This window comes from Ursus arctos, unplaced genomic scaffold, assembly GCF_023065955.2.
Source record: "Ursus arctos isolate Adak ecotype North America unplaced genomic scaffold, UrsArc2.0 scaffold_9, whole genome shotgun sequence".
Lineage (NCBI taxonomy): Eukaryota > Metazoa > Chordata > Mammalia > Carnivora > Ursidae > Ursus > Ursus arctos.
In genome coordinates, this window is record NW_026623111.1 from 9,399,418 (window position 1) to 9,416,077 (window position 16,660).

The 16,660-nt window shown below is 42.0% G+C and overlaps 1 protein-coding gene across 2 annotated transcripts in view; it reads right to left on the minus strand.

Moving 5' to 3' along the window:
- Nucleotides 1-5,657: 5,657 nt before the first annotated feature.
- Nucleotides 5,658-16,660, minus strand: part of RAB28 (RAB28, member RAS oncogene family) — a 93,098-nt gene continuing 82,095 nt past the window's right edge. The window contains exons 6-8 of one of the 2 annotated variants that reach the window (XM_026514416.3): nt 15,701-15,778; nt 7,815-7,909; nt 6,456-6,557 (exon numbers count right to left, since the gene is read on the minus strand). In XM_026514416.3, the coding sequence (XP_026370201.1) occupies nt 7,820-7,909; nt 15,701-15,778 (168 nt within the window). In that variant the 3' untranslated portion in view covers nt 6,456-6,557; nt 7,815-7,819. Of the gene's footprint in view, nt 6,558-7,814; nt 7,910-15,700; nt 15,779-16,660 lie in introns of both variants that reach the window. The other variant, XM_026514415.4, reaches the window with a different exon arrangement.

Genomic DNA, 16,660 nt, shown 5'->3' on the forward strand with positions numbered 1-16,660 from the left:
CTGAGGAAGTCATTTTCCTTTCATGGAAAAGGCCACGGGGAGCCACTGAGGAGTGTGGAACAAGACGGTTAATTCAAACCCGTGGCCGAGTTCATTCTCCCAGCTGCGTGTGCGGCAGCTGGAGGTCTCGGAAGGAGGCAGGCCGCGGGAGCAATGCAGGCCTCGGGGATGAGGGCAGCGATAGTGGGCAAGGAGAAGCGGCCTGGCGCACACCGTGGCCGGGAATCCCATCCACGGGCCGCCTGCGCATGTGGGTGCACTGAGGAGGAGGAGGCCAGGGCCCGAGGCTTAGGTGACAGCGGTTCAGTGAGCTGGCCCACGTGCAGCGCCAGTGAGATCTGCGTCTCCGACCCAACCTACAGCCCCGAGCCTCCCTTCAATCTACAGCGTGGGAGGCCCAGGGACATTCAATGCAACTTGGAAGCAGGACTTTAAAACAAATAGTCTGCCTTTCCTCTCGTTCCCAGCTCTCCAGCGTGGAAAACTAAAGCGATGAAGGAGCGGACAGGATGGAATGTACACGGTTCTGAGCTCAGCCCAAAGGCCCTCCTCCCCGGAAAGGTTCACTTCCTCGGGGCTGAAGGTGCTGGAGGGAGGGTGTCTCAGGCCAGGCTGTCAGTCCCGGCCTCAGCTCCCTTATCAAAGCCGTCCTGGGGCACCTGGGTGGCGCAGCGGTTAAGCGTCTGCCTTCGGCTCAGGGCGTGATCCTGGCGTTATGGGATCGAGCCCCACATCAGGCTCTTCCGCTATGAGCCTGCTTCTTCCTCTCCCACTCCCCCTGCTTGTGTTCCCTCTCTCGCTGGCTGTCTCTATCTCTGTCGAATGAATAAAATCTTAAAAAAAAAAAAAAAAAACCGTCCTGACCACTCCCTCCCGCTGCTCCGGGCAGGGCTTACCCACTCTCAGGGCCCTTTACCCGGTTTACCAGCGTGGCTTCTCTCCTGACACTCGGGGTGCCACGGCACCCTGATAACGCAAGTGCAGAGACCGGAGCCCAGGGCATCGTATGGCCCCAAGGCCCACCATGAACACTAGGATTTTGTTTTCCAAGTTTGACAAATAATTTTCTCTTCTAATTTCATCAGTTTTACATCCAGACGCGAAGGTTTCCGGTCACGAGGGTTGCAGTCTGGCCACCAAGGCCATCCATGGGCTGCCACTCATATCACAGGGAAAGTAGATCTATCACCCATTTTCCGGGACGGCAAAAGGCCTTGTTCTACCAAAATAGCATGGCAATTTTCTAAAAGAGGGAAGCAAAGTGACTTGGGAAAGGAATCTTTGTTTCCAGTTGGCACAATGATTCTGTATGGGCTAGAGGTGGCTCTATGTACACATAGGTTTTATTGGGCCGACAGAACTTACAAACTGGATGGGAATGGCTTTAGACAGGGCACTCCAGCTTAACACCCACTCCCTACTTCCTTATACGCTTCCTCGCTTTTTATTCATTTGCCTGTCCAGCCCCTGATGCCCCGTGAGTCTGTGGACCTGAGATGCGACACAACATTGCATAAAGCAATCTCTCCCCTCGGCAAGCAGATGTGTGCAGTCTTCTTTCTAGAGCTTCTACCCACCCATCCTATTCCTGGGGTCCTATAGGTTCTATAATAGATTAGCCTTTTTCTAAAGCACAGCCTTTCACCTATTTAAAGACGACCGTCGGAGTCTCTCCGAGGCCCGCTTTTCCATATTAAGCCTACTGTCTTCCTTCACAGGACATCAGATCCCCTCACCGTTATCAGAGCGTGCTGTCAGCCTCTTAAAGAGGGACCCCGTGTAAGGGGAAAAGTATTGCGAGCAAGGTCTATTCCCTTGCAATCTGAAGTGTCATCCAAAAGCCAGCAGTGTCAAATATCACTTCGGAGCTTGCAGAACCTCACACCCCACCTGGTATCTACTGACTCAAGACTCTCCAGGAGATCCGCACGCACAAACCACCTCAGAGAACGGCCTCTCTTTGCATTAACATAGCCTAAGATGACATTCGCTTTTGAAGGCGATTATGTTCCACGGGGGACTCTGATTCCTGTTATCTGAAATCCCTATCTGACCACACTCACTGCTAAGCCACATCTTCCTGTATCGTATTACAGTTTTATTGAAACATTTAACAGTCCGATCACATTTTTATGAGTTATACATGTGCCTAGACTAAGATCTTAAGGACAAAATGCAGATCATGTTTACCCCTGTCTTTGGTGCCAAGCCAAGGCCCCGATACGTAATAGTTGCTTGTGTTAAGAATTAAGAAAAAAATAAAAAGTAGCTGAAACGAAAAAGGAAATTGAGTCACGCTGTTAAAACAATTTGTGACATGGCTTGCTCAGGGGTTCCACTTCAGGGACTGGTATTCTCTCACTTCTCCCCTCTGCCCCCTTGGCATCAGCTCTGTAGCCCCTCCCTCGGTGTTCTCAAGATGGCGGCCAATGTTGCTCAGAGCCATAACCTTTCTCGTTCAAAGCCAGTGGGCAAAGAGTAATCTGGAAACTTCAAGGGGTGGAAGCTTTTTTTTTTCTTTTCTCTTCTTTTTTAGAAACCTCAGCAAATGTCCCCTCCAGTTTCATTAGCTTTCATGGAGTTACCCCCTCATTTCTGAGCCAATTCCTGAAGCCAGGAGAAATTAATATCCTCACGGGTTCAAGCCAATGAGGATCCACTCCTATAGCTCTGAGTGGCTGGAAACGGAGGGGGGTGCTCCACCAGGCAATGAAAAGCTGTTGGGAGGAGTGGTGGCATGGATGCCAGGGAGACGGCGAACAGACGTCCACCGTGGTGCTCAGTAGGTCTGCATTTCCACTGCCTTTGAATCTTGCAACTGTTCTCCAGGATGTCCAACATTACAGCAATCACTAGCATGGGCTATGGCCAGAAAACTTTTCTATTTTTAAATGACACACAAATTATTATGCTCCATCGCATTGTTTCAGTGATCGACTTTAAAGGGCCCTGGCTTACCTCCTCCTGGAATAATAAAGCAGTCACAGGAGTTCTTTGGGCCCCTCCAAAAACCACTCCAGAGCGGTTTGCCACACATAATAGAGGGTGCACTTGAAAGGCAGCATCCAATGACCAGTTCTGGCCGAAAACTTTTGTGTTTTTTGAAAGTTCAGTAAGCACCAGAAGTGACCACAATGTGTTTGAAACTTTATAGCATGTGTCTTCAGGAGACAAAGTGCCTAAAACTAGATGGAAAGACTTGTAATTTTTTAAATTAAAAACTGTAGACAGGAGAGGTAACAGTCAAAGTAAAATAAGCATGAATCCTACGTTTTTGTTTCAAAAATAAAACCCGAGGTATGGGGAAAATTGTAATATGGAATTCAGAAATCTGCTTTGGCCATATGCTCTATTTCATGGTCACTGTGCCTGCTCTCCTTGGCCAAAAGGCTCTCAGTGATGGGTCAAGCCTCGCTGGGAAAGACATAAAACCGATGGGACCAAAGGCACAGGGTGGGGAGGGGGGCACGTTTCTATCCTCACCTTGGTGATCAGAGGGGAAATTTACCATCACCGGCCTCCTCGGACGACGCTACTGGTCTAGGTGGTCGCGTGAGAAGGTGGAGGGACCAACGCTGGCCATCACTACTGCCTGAAACACTCAGGCCTGGTCAACTCCCAGGAAGGAGGTCAGGTGTGTGATCTTCACAAATGAAGGCAGCTCCCATCGGTACCGGCCTTGTCCATCCTATCTCGGCAGTTTGTGTGGATCCTGGCTCCACCACTGACTCAAGGAAGGAGTTAGTGCACTCGCTCACTCACTCTCGGCTTTGGTGTCCTCATGTGTAAAATGAGGGCAATGATACACCTGTCATAGACTGATGTGAGAAAAAAAACAGCTCATGTGACAAGTGTCTGAAAATGTCTAGGAAAAGCCAGCCTACAAAGGCCATTCTCCCTCCTGCCCCCTGCTCAGTCCCATTCAGTGCTCGAACTGCATCAACACACAACTAAAGTGCTTTGATCACAGACCTCTCGTAATTCCTCTCTGCCTCCTCCAGAATGCCTTGTAGCACTCAGCTTGTACAGTCCTATGTATGTGTTAAGTCATACCTGCGGTAATCGGATTAAGAAAAAGATCAGGAAAATCTTCCAGTTTTCACATAGATGTAAAAACAACATAAAAAGGCCACAAGAGCATGGCCTCGTCTCTTACTGAACATACAATCTAGGGCAAGTTTAGTTTAATAGCAGACTTAATCAGAGCTTTTAAAATAGCAACAACAGGGGCACCTGGGTGGCTCAGTCAATTAAGCATCTGCCTTTGGCTCAGGTCCCATGAGGGTCCTGAGATCTCGAGCCCCCAGGTCGGGCTCCCTGCTCAGCAGGGAGTCTGCTTCTCCCTCTCCCCCCACCCTTCCCCTTGCTTGTGCTCTCTTTCTCTGTGTCAAATAAATAGACAAAATCTTTTAAATAAATAAATAAATAAATAAATAAATAAATAAATAAATAAATAAAATAGCAACAACAAATCTATTAGACTGTAAAGTCCTTGAAAGTTGAGCTCTCTTTTATTTAAATTTATATTCTCCTAAGGAACACAGGGAGACTATCCTCCCCCTAGAAGACTGGCTGGCATGTTAGGAGCTGCCGAAAGGAGGGATAAAATAAAATACTTTGAAGGACTTATCACTTGAAAGGTGTAAAAGGCTGCTTAATTGCTATAAAGTAAAAACCACAGAAATCACAGTTAAGAAAGATTGGACTTGCTACCTGATGACTACAGAAGTCACAATCCTTAAAATTTCTTCAACTTCAAATCACTCTTGAGAAGTGGTGACCCCTGGCCTTGAGACAGAAGATTTCCTCTCGGGTCTAGCTTTGATCCCACGTCCTCTGGCAAGTTCTTTTTCTGTCCAAACTTCAGTTTCCTTAGCCACACAGGATATGAAATAACAAGTTCTCTAAGACCCCTTACGGCTGTAAAATGAGGTGTCCAAAATTCCTGCACACATTTGTGGCGAGTCTCCTGTGAGAAAGGCACCCTGCTTGGCGCCCCGCAGAGGCGGGACACAGAACAGACCCAGACTGTTCTCAGCAGGCTCGTGGCTTATTAAGGAATAAAACACGAGGGCACAAATCGCTGTGATTCGAGGCAGGAGAGGGTCACGGCCATCCCAGAGGTACTCCCCAGGCACTTGCGCCGTATAGACGAGGACTGGCTTTGTGGAGGGGCGGCATTCGTTCCTGTCTTGATGTGACAAATACGAAGCACCCACTGGGCCAGGCACTGTGCCTTCGTACAGAAAACACGACACAACGGTGAGCAAGATACACAGAGCGCTGCCCTCGCCGTGCCTGAAGGCTGGCTGGCAGAAGACAGAATTCGGGGCGGGGGGGGTCCCAGGCGGGGGGCGCCGCGCGCTCAGACAGGAAGGCAGGGCAGCACACAGCACACAGCGGTGAGTCCGGGCTCTACCCGCGCAGAGGTGCGCAGCACGGAAGGTCGGGATGAGAAGAGGGAGAGACGGAGGGTGCGCCTCGGGCGGAGTCCCTGACGTGCGGCCGTGGACCCGCATCGGCCCAACAAAGCAACCTACCTGTCCGGGAGACGGGAAGCTTAGGAAACGGGACGCGCTCCCTCACTCCGTATCCCAATACACTTTGTTTGCTGAAACTAAAAGGCAGACACCCGAAAGAAAATTCCCCCAAAAAAGTAACTGAAATAAGTTTATTTGCAGGAGAAGAACATCTGAACATCAGGTACAGTCTGACCCACAACGATCCAACAACAGCTGTGCCTCGTGCCGGGAGCACGGACGGGTCGGAGGAGACATCGGCTGAACACTATCAGAGAGCCAGCGCACCTCAGTGACACGATGCGTAGTGACCATGACACAGGAATAAAACTACGACAGCAAGTACGACTTTGGGAGCTACAGTTACAGTATCAACAATTAGGCCCTTTTTAAAAAATGAAAAAAATAGATTACAGCTTTATTTCAAGCATTTTCAGTTGGATACAACTTTATATATTTTCACTCACGATAGACAGCGGAAGAAGGCCTTCTGAAGCATCTGCAGATAAAGTATGTAACTTGTCTAAGCGTGGGCAGCGGGAAGCGCCCCGCCAGCCAGGAGCTCAGGTGAGACAGCGAAACCGTGCTGGCCACACCCCGGCCGCCGGTCAAGACTGGCACGTCCTCACACTTGTCTAAAAAGCTGACATCGGAGATAAAAGAAGGGAAAGAGAACCAGCATCATTCCCTTTCAGTGAAGCAGTCTAATGCCAGACAAGGGGCTTTCCATGTTGGATTCCGAGTGTGTTGTCCCCAAGTGCAATCAAGTGCAATCCGTCCGGGCCGAGGAGCTGCCGGAGGCCGTGGCGGCCGCGCCGAGGGAGCCGGGAGGAAAGTGTTAACTGAACACTACAGAGATGGCCACTGATCACAGAGCTTCTAGAGGCCCCGGGCCCACACGGGGCGAAGGGCAGCCAGGACCACGGGTGCAAAGGTAACGTGCGCTCACTGAACTGCACACATAGAGCTCCTGGGAGGGTTGACAGTTCTCGACACAGGTTCCTGGTTGTAGTTTACAATATCTGCCTTCACCACCCTCTGTCATAAAAGAAAACAGAGCTATTATCAGCACATCAGAACGTTTAGAAAGAGCTCGTTAAAGTATATTTTTATTTTCTGAACTTTGGTGAACTTCTGATGACAGACACCATAAATGAAGCCAGAGCTGATATGAAAAGAATCAGTCAGAACAAACTGATGTAGAGCTGAGATGCTGGGCAGTGAGGGGCTTGGGTCTGGGTTTGGGGGTTTTTTGTTTTATAAGGACAGAAGAGCAATTCTTTTACTGAGTCGTCCCTGGTTTTACAACATTAACTTGAGGTTACAAGTCTAATACAAAATTGACAAATCAATATAAAAAACTAAACCCTGGTTATAATTTAAAGCAAAGGAATTAGAATTAATCACTCACGTGTTTTAATTCATAGGCAAGACCTCATAATTTCAAGTAAATATATGTCATTATTTATTAATATTTAAATAAACCATTATACCCAGCCATAACTTTTTTAGAATGTCTGCAGCAATTTGCAAGTCAGCAAGAAAACGTGTAAATGTTAAATAGGAGTCACATATAAAGGAGAAATGTTTTGAGCAGCCCAATTTTTAAAACTTTTCCAATTTTTAGAACTTTCCTCCCAAATCCCTAATTTACTTCCAAAGAGCTCACTATTGGGTTATGAGTAATGACTCTAAGAAAATACAGAATGAAAAATTTAGAAAATTACCTCATATTCATGTTTTACTAAAATAATTTAAACCAAAAGACACTTTTAACTCTTCTTTCCATCCCCCTAACCCACACTTCAAGGAATATCTTCAATGATGAATTCAGCAATATGCCTTAAGTAATAATTAAAATTAAAACAGCTCCTTCACTGTTCTCAACTCTATTACTAAGTCTGCGTACAGAAGCAGACAAAGAAAGGTAATTCAAGGCAAATTTTAAAAATACTCTTTCAACTACCCTGCTATTTCAGGAAAAAATGGGAAGCACTGAATAATGTAGTAACTGTCTCAACTCTCCACTGCACATGTGATAAACACAACCATAAAGACAAATATGTTTGAAAGTAACTGAAATGCTATTTTAATTTGTTCCAATTCCTTGTTTGTCAGTCTCCTGGCAAAGAATCAGTTTTTCAAAGTTCTAAAACAGGACTTACCATGAACAGTATTAATTCCCAATAATGTACAATAATCATTTGAACTTCTCTACTCATAAGGAATAAAGAGCAAGACAGCTAGTCCCCCCGCCCCCCTCCCCCAAATTGCAATCCGTTTACCCATTAATACCTGCACTACTGTACTGAACAGATTCTACTCTGAGCAGAGTTGGTATGTTGATTATCTTCTTCCGGGTACTTCACTATTTCTGCCCTGACAATATGCTGCCAATTCCATACAACATAAACAAGATGAAGAAGAAAGAGGGGGGAAAAGAAAAAAAAGAAAAAATGGAAAGTATGTTCAATGACTGAAAATAGAAGGGAACACCAAAGCAGAAAAATACATACATAAATTTAAACATGTCACAGAAAAAAACAGCAGAATATATGCATATAAAGGGAAAGAAAATGAGTGAAGATCCATGAAACATTATTCTTTGCAACTCTATTTAATTATTGAAATAGACATGTGTACCGAACCTCCCAGACAAGTTGCAAGTTCTCTTTTTGGTATCACAAAGACACATTATATCTATAACACCCAGAATTTCAGAGGACAACAAAGAATTACAGGGCTTTTCTATACTAAAGCGCAGTAAAAGTATTTAATTCCATCTTTTTCAACAAATATTACTGAAGATCTCTCTGTGTGCCAGTCACTCTATATTGGGTGAATTACATGGGTGAATTACACAGGCTCTGTTCACAAGGTGCTCTGGACTAAACGGAGGGAGAAACATGTACACAGCTAATTGCCATACAAGATAAGAGCTTTACTAGTGGACTTACAATATGTTGAGGGAACACAGGAGAAGGAGTAATTAATTTTCTTTGAAGGTGGGGAGTGGACGCATAAATCAGAGGAAGCCATGTGCCACTTACAATCTTTACACTTAATAATATCTAGTACTTGTCAAAGACTTCTTTTTGATGCTCATTCCCTCATCCCACACAACCCTCACCTCCATGCTTCCAAATTCCATATAGAAATAAACAAGTTCGAAACACACTTTTCTATCATTTAAGAAAAAGTCCAGACATATAGTGTTTAGGCACAATAGCTACTGTTTCAAATATCGAAAGTTTTGCTAAATAAAAAATCAAAACTACTTTGATAGGTTTTGGATTGCTATAACTCTTAGGATGAAGAGAGCATGTATGACAAGTATGTATGATAGAGATAACGTGCTCCCCTCAAATTTCTTACACTTGAAATTATCCTCACTTTTTTCAAATATCTTATTTCAGAAAATCTTTCTTCATATTAGTATCTATTAATTAACACATATAGAAATACATGTTAATACGGGCAGTTGTTTGTGATAACATTTATAACGATTGGATAAACAACTGAGAGTAAATGAAGAGGATTCTATGGTATATTAGCCTTGGATGGGCTCTGCTCCAATTCTCTAGCAAGCAGCATTAACTTCTGGACAAGCCTCATGATTTACTAGGCATTCAGCCTGATGCTATCAACAGAAGAATTACCAACTGCCACATGAGGTATTAACGTTGAACACCATTATCCGACCTCCCCAAACCTAACTGTTTCATGCCAAACTATGGGTTACAATAAAGAAAGGGGATTTTCATAATCAGTAAGCAACTCATTAATCCTCCACAATGTTGGTTTAAACCCTATCCTATAAACACAACCAGGTTACTGACCTGTGGTCAAGACATTTTGGTTGAAGTATTGACTAACATAAATGACTTGGATTTTCACCATTAATTTTCATCAAATTAATGAAGAACTAACAAGGCAACATCTTTCTTGGAGGCCTTGGCTGTCTGACATAAAGCTTTGTACAAAGTTTCTCAACTGGAAGCCAGACTAAAGCTCTGCAGATTCAAAACTTTGCTTTCTATGAGGAGAAAAACATAATTTCCATGCCATAAACTTCATGGTAGCTGGTTTCATAGTAGTCAGCTTGTTTACAAGCCATTCACTGATGTTTTCAGAGAAAATGTTACCTACAAAACACCACCTTGTACCTGTGGAGTCACAAAGTACACTCTGCTATTGTTCCCTGCAATTAGTTAATGGAGTGAAAATAAAGAAACGGCCCTAAGAGGAAAGAAGCCGTGTGGCTAAACACCAGCTTAACCCTTATTCTGTCAGAGTGTTTACTTGTGAGTGGATATTGGAAAGGGAAGCGGCAGCTACGCAGAGGTGAGCAAGACAGCAACCCAGGAGCTGGGGCAGGAAGGTGTGGAGAGTAGAGATGGACTCTTGGGAGGACACTGAAGATCAGTTTGGCCCATTCTGCGACTGTGTCTTAACCCAGATAGTAGCAACACATCTGCCATCGCAAAAGTTGTAGTTTGTCACATTCAGGATATGGAGTACACATACCTTGTCACTATCACTCATCCAAAGCTAATCACTGTTCTAGATATTGAAGACATTCAGATAAATAATACATAATCTCTGTTTCCGAGATGTGTAAGAGTCTAGCACGGAATACAGAGATGTAAGCTATTAAATAATACTATGGTTGATATATATTCAAAGTGCAACAAAATTATAGATTATCACTTAACGCATGGTTATAGCATTTTTTAAAGCATGGAACTTTGCACACAGCAGGAACTTAAGAGAAACTTCTTTTCTTTTTCTTCCATATAAAGTGCCCTTAGATGCAGCCAGAACCTTCGTAACTTTGGATGCAAGTTACTTTACCACTTCGGTCTTTACAACTTCCTGATATAAAAACACAAGGTTTATCTACATCGTCTCTAAAGTCCCACCTTTAGATCTTGAAACTATATGAAAAGTAACTTTAAGAGGTGAGGAGGAAAAGAAAAATATGGGCTATGATATGGAAATCCGTTAAGCAATGTTCAGTGTCTGAGAACTAGAATAGTATGTACAAAGCGAGTAAGTAAGTTCTGCAAGGAAGACAAGTGATGTTTAGGATAAGAAAGGAATCTCAGGGCAGTTTTTGTAAACAGACTGGAAAAAATAATAAAGATTAACATCTACGTAAGAAAAATCTAAGCTCCTTATGGCTCCTTAAGGAAGGTCAATATTCAGATAAAGCCACAGAGACGGACCCTAGGATCAGGGGTTAAATGGGCACTTGAGTTGTACAGTTATGTGCATGCCTACTACATACCAGGCCCTACGCCAGACATGTTCATATGCAGCATGGAAATATTCAGAGGGGACATATATATATATATATATATTTTTTTTAAGTGAGTTTAGTGTCTCAGACATGAGAGAAATTTTTGTTTTGAGGAAACTAATGCTTACCAAATTCAAACCAAACAAAAATTCACAGTTTATTTTTTTTTAAAGATTTTATTTATTTATTTGACAGAGAGAGAGACAGCCAGCGAGAGAGGGAACACAAGCAGGGGGAGTGGGAGAGGAAGAAGCAGGCTCATAGCGGAGCCTGATGTGGGGCTCGATCCCATAATGCCGGGATCACGCCCTGAGCCAAAGGCAGACGCTTAACGACTGCGCCACCCAGGAGCCCCAGAAATTCACAGTTTATTAACTGACAAGTGAAAATGTCAAGGCTTAAAAATGCATTAAGAACTCTTGGGATGCCTGGGTGGCTCATGGCTCAGTCCATTAAGCATCTGCCTTCAGCTCAGGTCATGATTCCAAGGTCCTGGGATCAAGTCCTGCATCAGGCTCCTTGTTCAGCAGGGAGCCTGCTTCTCACTCTGCCCGAAGCTTCCCCCTGCTTGTGCCCCCTCTCCTTCTCTCTCTCTCTCTGACAAATAATTTTTTTAAAAAACCACCCCTCTTAATATCAGGTATATACTGCAAAACCTCCTTGCAATTCAGACTGAAAGAGATAAGACACAGGAGTATGCATTTTCTCCTTGGATTATCTGGTGCATTACTGAAAAGCTGAATGCTGCACCTTTGAGAGAACAGTAATTAGAAATTCGGTTTTTTTTCCCTTAAGGTTTGACTACTTTGTAAATAAACAAACAAACAAAAAAAACTTGAACAATATGGGAAATGAGGACACTTGTTAACAACTAGTCCCAGTTTTTACACCATCTTAGAGGAGAATAGTTGGGGGAGAAAAAAGAACTGATAAATGATACAAATGCAACTACTGCTTAAATCGGGGACTGTGGACAAGGCAGCTAGAGTGTACAGAAGTGTTTAAATAGCTGTCTGCCCCACCTGTTCTGGGAGCTCCGTGAGGACAAGGACTTCCACGTATTCCTCTCTGGATTCCCAGATTCTACTGTGGCCCCTGGTAAGAAGCGGACCACCAAAGAATGTATGCTGTATTCATGAACTGTGTTCCCTTTCTTTCCTCCCCTTTCCCCTTCCCCTTCCTTGCAAAGCTTGCAAAATGTGCTGGTAACTCACTTTAAAGAACTCCCTAGGAGGAACAAACAAGGTTAGAACTAAAACAGCGGAATCTCTTTAAATAATCACTGAATACAACCAAGACTATAACCTGATCATAAATACCTATGTCACAAACTGAATTACTACAGCATCAGTTTCCATGTGACTGGGAGTCTAAAGACCAGCTCCTTCTCCAGAAAATAATACAAAACACTTTCAAATGCTACACCAAATTCCCTCAGGAATCTGTCAAAAAACACAGAAAGCAAGTGTGCACTCTCTTTCCCTCTTTGCCTTGCCTCCCTGCCCCACCTCTTTTTCTCTCCCCCTCTCTCAGTCACTTACCAGTTAGAATGGCCATCATCAAGAAGAAAGCAACAAATGTTGGGGAGGAAGTGGAGAAAAGGGAATCCTTTTACACTCCTGGTGGGAATGTACATTGGTACAGCCACTATGGAAAACGGTGTGGAGGTTCCCCCCCAAAGTAAAAACAGAACTACCATACAATCTTGCAATTCTAACTCTGGGTATTTTGCCAAAGAAAATAAAAACACTAACTTGAACATATACGCACCCCCGTGTTCATTGCAACATTGTTTACAATAGCTCAAGATATACAAACAACCTACGTGTCCATCAATAGCTGAATGGATAAAAAAAATGTGGTACATATATGGGGCACCTGGGTGGCTCAGTCCATTGAGCATCCGACTCTTGGTTTCAGCTCAGGTTGTGATCTCATAAGTCATGATCTAATGGATCATGGGATCAAGCCCCATCTCATGGTCTGTGCTCAGCATGGAGCCTGCATAAGACTCCCTCCCCCTCTCCTACCCTTCTCCCTACATTCAGACACAGGTGTTCTCTAAAATGAATAAATAAATCTTTTTTAAAAATGTAGTACATATATATACAATGGAGTATATATATGAGAAAGGAAGACATTCTGTCATTTGTGACAACATGGATGGACCTTGAGCATGTTATGCTAAGTGACAGATGTCAAACAAAGACAAGTACTGTGTGGTATCACTTATATGTGGAATTTTAAAAAGCCAAACTTGTGAAAACAGAGAATAAAATGGTAGTTGCCAGGGATCGGGTGTTTCCCCATACCGGGGAAGACGAAGAGATGTTGTTTAAGGTACAAATTTAAAACGAATAGTAAATAAGCCCTAGGGATATAATGCACAGTACAGTGAAGACAGACAACAATATTGTATTATAATCATCAAACGTGTTAAGACACTAGAGCTTAATTATTCCAACTGCTAAGAGAAAAGGTAATTATGTGATAGAGGTGCTAATTATCACTACAATGGTGATCATATTACGATACATAAATGTATCAAATTAACACGTCATACACCTTAAGTTTATCCAATGTTATAGGTCAAACATATTTTTTTTTAAGATTTTATTTATTTATTTGACAGAGACAGAGAGAGCGTGAGAGGGAACACAAGCAGGGGAAGTAGGAGAGGGAGAAGCAGGCTTCCCACTGAGCAGGGAGCCCAATGCGGGGCTTGATCCCAGGACCCTGGGATCATGAGCTGAGCTGAAGGCAGATGCTTAACGACTGAGCCGCCCAGGCGCCCTGTCAAATATATTTCAATTAAAAAAGAAATAACTGTGCTCAACATGGCTTGCTGGCTTGCATGTAAGTTCTTAGAAACCTCTTTTTAAAATCTGAACTTTTGAAAATGTTTCCACTGAGAAATGTTGTTAATTGTGAAATCGATAATTTAATTGGCAAAGACACCAAATTCATGAGATTCGGGAAAGAAGAATGAGATTTCCCTACACAAAGGATTCTGACAAACAACAAAAGAGGGCTCTCGTAATGTGAACTCATCTTCAAATGAATGAATTCATTTACACTCCACCAACAAACTGAAGACTGAGTTAAGTGTCATCGCATAATAAACAAGATGGGGTGCACTAAAAAGGTAAGGTGCACAGGAAAGGTAGAGCTATGCAGTTAACACATCTGATACCCTATTTAGTTAAAATATGCCTAGATGTAAAGTCCATCTCTAAAGTCAAGACAGTAGCTTTCTGGCTCTTGTGACTAAGAGTGAGCTGAGAACATTAATAAAGCATCACTAAAATTTTGCTTTTTAAAAATATCCAAGTTAGTCCACCTCTCTGGAGTTACTGCTGAACCTGAGCACTGTTCTGGAGATGAGGCAGTAAACGGCATTCTTTCCCAGAGTGGCTGCCTGTGACCTACCTGCACACCTTCGCCTCTAGGAGGGCCCACCAATCACTCAAGCTCCCTTTTTTCCATTCCAAGAGTTGGAAGCGTAACCTAATGAGCCACCCAAATGCCCCTCCTCTTAAGATTTTCTTAAAAACATTTTCTTGTCTCTAGCTTACTTTATTGAAGGAATACAGTACATAATACATAAAACATACAAAATATGTGTTAATCAACTGTTTATCAGTAAGGCTTCCAATCAACAGTAGGCAACAGTAGTTAAGTTCTGGTAGCATCAAATGTTACATGTGGATTTTCAACTGTGGGGGGATGGTCAGTGTCCCCAATTCCTGAGTTGATCAAGAGTCAATTGCAACTATTTTTATGTGTCTGGGAGTAATTTACATGGCATAAGATATCTTAACACCATGACTGAGCATAATAAGTGCTGAAATAAATGTCTTTTGAAAAATGAGAAATAAAAAGAGATTTCCAGAGTTTCAAATATTGTAATCAAGTCCTAGAAAGAGTCACTTCAGCATAAAAATTTTCAATTGATATCTGCTTTGTTTTAAAACACACACACACACACACACACACACACACACACACACACAGAGTGACCATGAAAATAAGACAGATCACTGAAAAAATTAAAGAAAATATAAGGATGGGAAAAGACAATTGTATCTTTTTAGCTGTATGGGATGGGCATAGAGTGGACAGGATTGAGGAAAAATGTAATTTATTTGTTGCTTCTAGCAAACCAAAAACTTAACTTTAAACTCTAGGCTCTTACTCTGATTTTTCATTCTATCAAACACGTGAATTGGTATACCACTATGGTGGTATTTTTAAATGCTTGATTGCTGGTATTCACATTTATTTTATTAGTCTAAGAAATAGTGAAAGAATTCCAAAATCTTCAATAATTAATACCATTATTAAATTGTGCATTAAATTTACAATAAAATAGCATCGAGAATTAATATCATTATAGTAGGGGGTGTTTTAGATTAGAACAGAGAACACAGACTTAAAGAAAAAGTAATGTTTTACCAAAGTGAACATGGAGGATGCCAAATGGAGTAAAGTCTAAGACTAAACTTAGATAAATTGTTGGGATTTTTGTATGAAATATAAAAAGAATATTGTAGTACAGAAATCCTGGAAGAACTTAAAGAAGGAAGTACAAAACAATATGGTCAGCATCTTAACCCATTATTTAACCACTGATGAAATGTGTATTATATTAATCTCAATTTTAGGACAAAATGAAGTTTCAAGGGTATCATAATTGGGCAAAAATTAACATCCTCCATCTTCCACAATAAACACTGATTCATTCATACACACAATTTATTCCTAAGGCTTTTAGGGATATGTACATAGAATGCATAAATGTGAAAGGAGTCAGTGGTGAAAATTAATGTCTTTTAGGAAATAAATTGATTTTTAAAAATATAAAGTTCAATATAATCACCTGTGACTGTTCTATTTCTGCTTTGTTTAACTTGATTCCAAGGATTTCAGCAGCAACTTTCTGAAAACACAGGAAGACCTACATAACAAAAATAGGTTTAAATGATTTAAAACAGGCATGCTTAAGTTACCTTCAAATAAATTGAACTTTCTAAAAAATGATAAACATCAAGAATTGTGAAAATATGATGTAACAGGTTATTACAAGAATAGCTTTGTCAAATACACTAACATTTTAAGTGTAATAATTTTTAAATGATTAAATCATAATTTGAAAATCATGCAATTCACTAAATTGGTCTAAACATAAACACATTAAAAATTTACATTTTAAAAATTTTATTTTTTTAAAGATTTTATTTATTTGAGAGAAAGAGAGATCACAAGCAGGAGGAGGGACAGAGGGAGAGGGAGAAGAAGACTCTCCACTGAGCAGGGAGCCCAACGATGCAGGGCTGGATCCCAGGACCCAGGGATCATGACCTGAGCCAAAGGCAGCCGCTTAACTGACTAAGCCACCCAGATACCCATACATTTTAAAATTTTTAACATAAGAGAATTAATTACAGATGCCACATTAAAAAAAAAAAAAAGACTACTAGCATAACAAACTCCTAAAAGTACTGGGGAAAATAAATTAGTCTGTACTTTAGTACCCAGGTTTTTCATTGCCAATTCTATATTGGTCTTTTGATCTGGCTTAGCATATCTTAAAAGATCTTACCTTCCAACCCTTTAATAATCTTTGTGGCTTTCATCAATTTCAATAAATTCTCCATATCTCTTGAGCAAAACAACTTAGTAATCTTTATTTTATTGGTTCAGGGTAAAGGAGTAGTATACTCTGTTATCATTAAACAGAAATCAATAGTATTTTCTATAAACAGCCTTTCATACATACTTAGCTTATGCTGGGCCCACTAGGATTCCTAGGACTTCAATCCAGATACTGACTGCAATG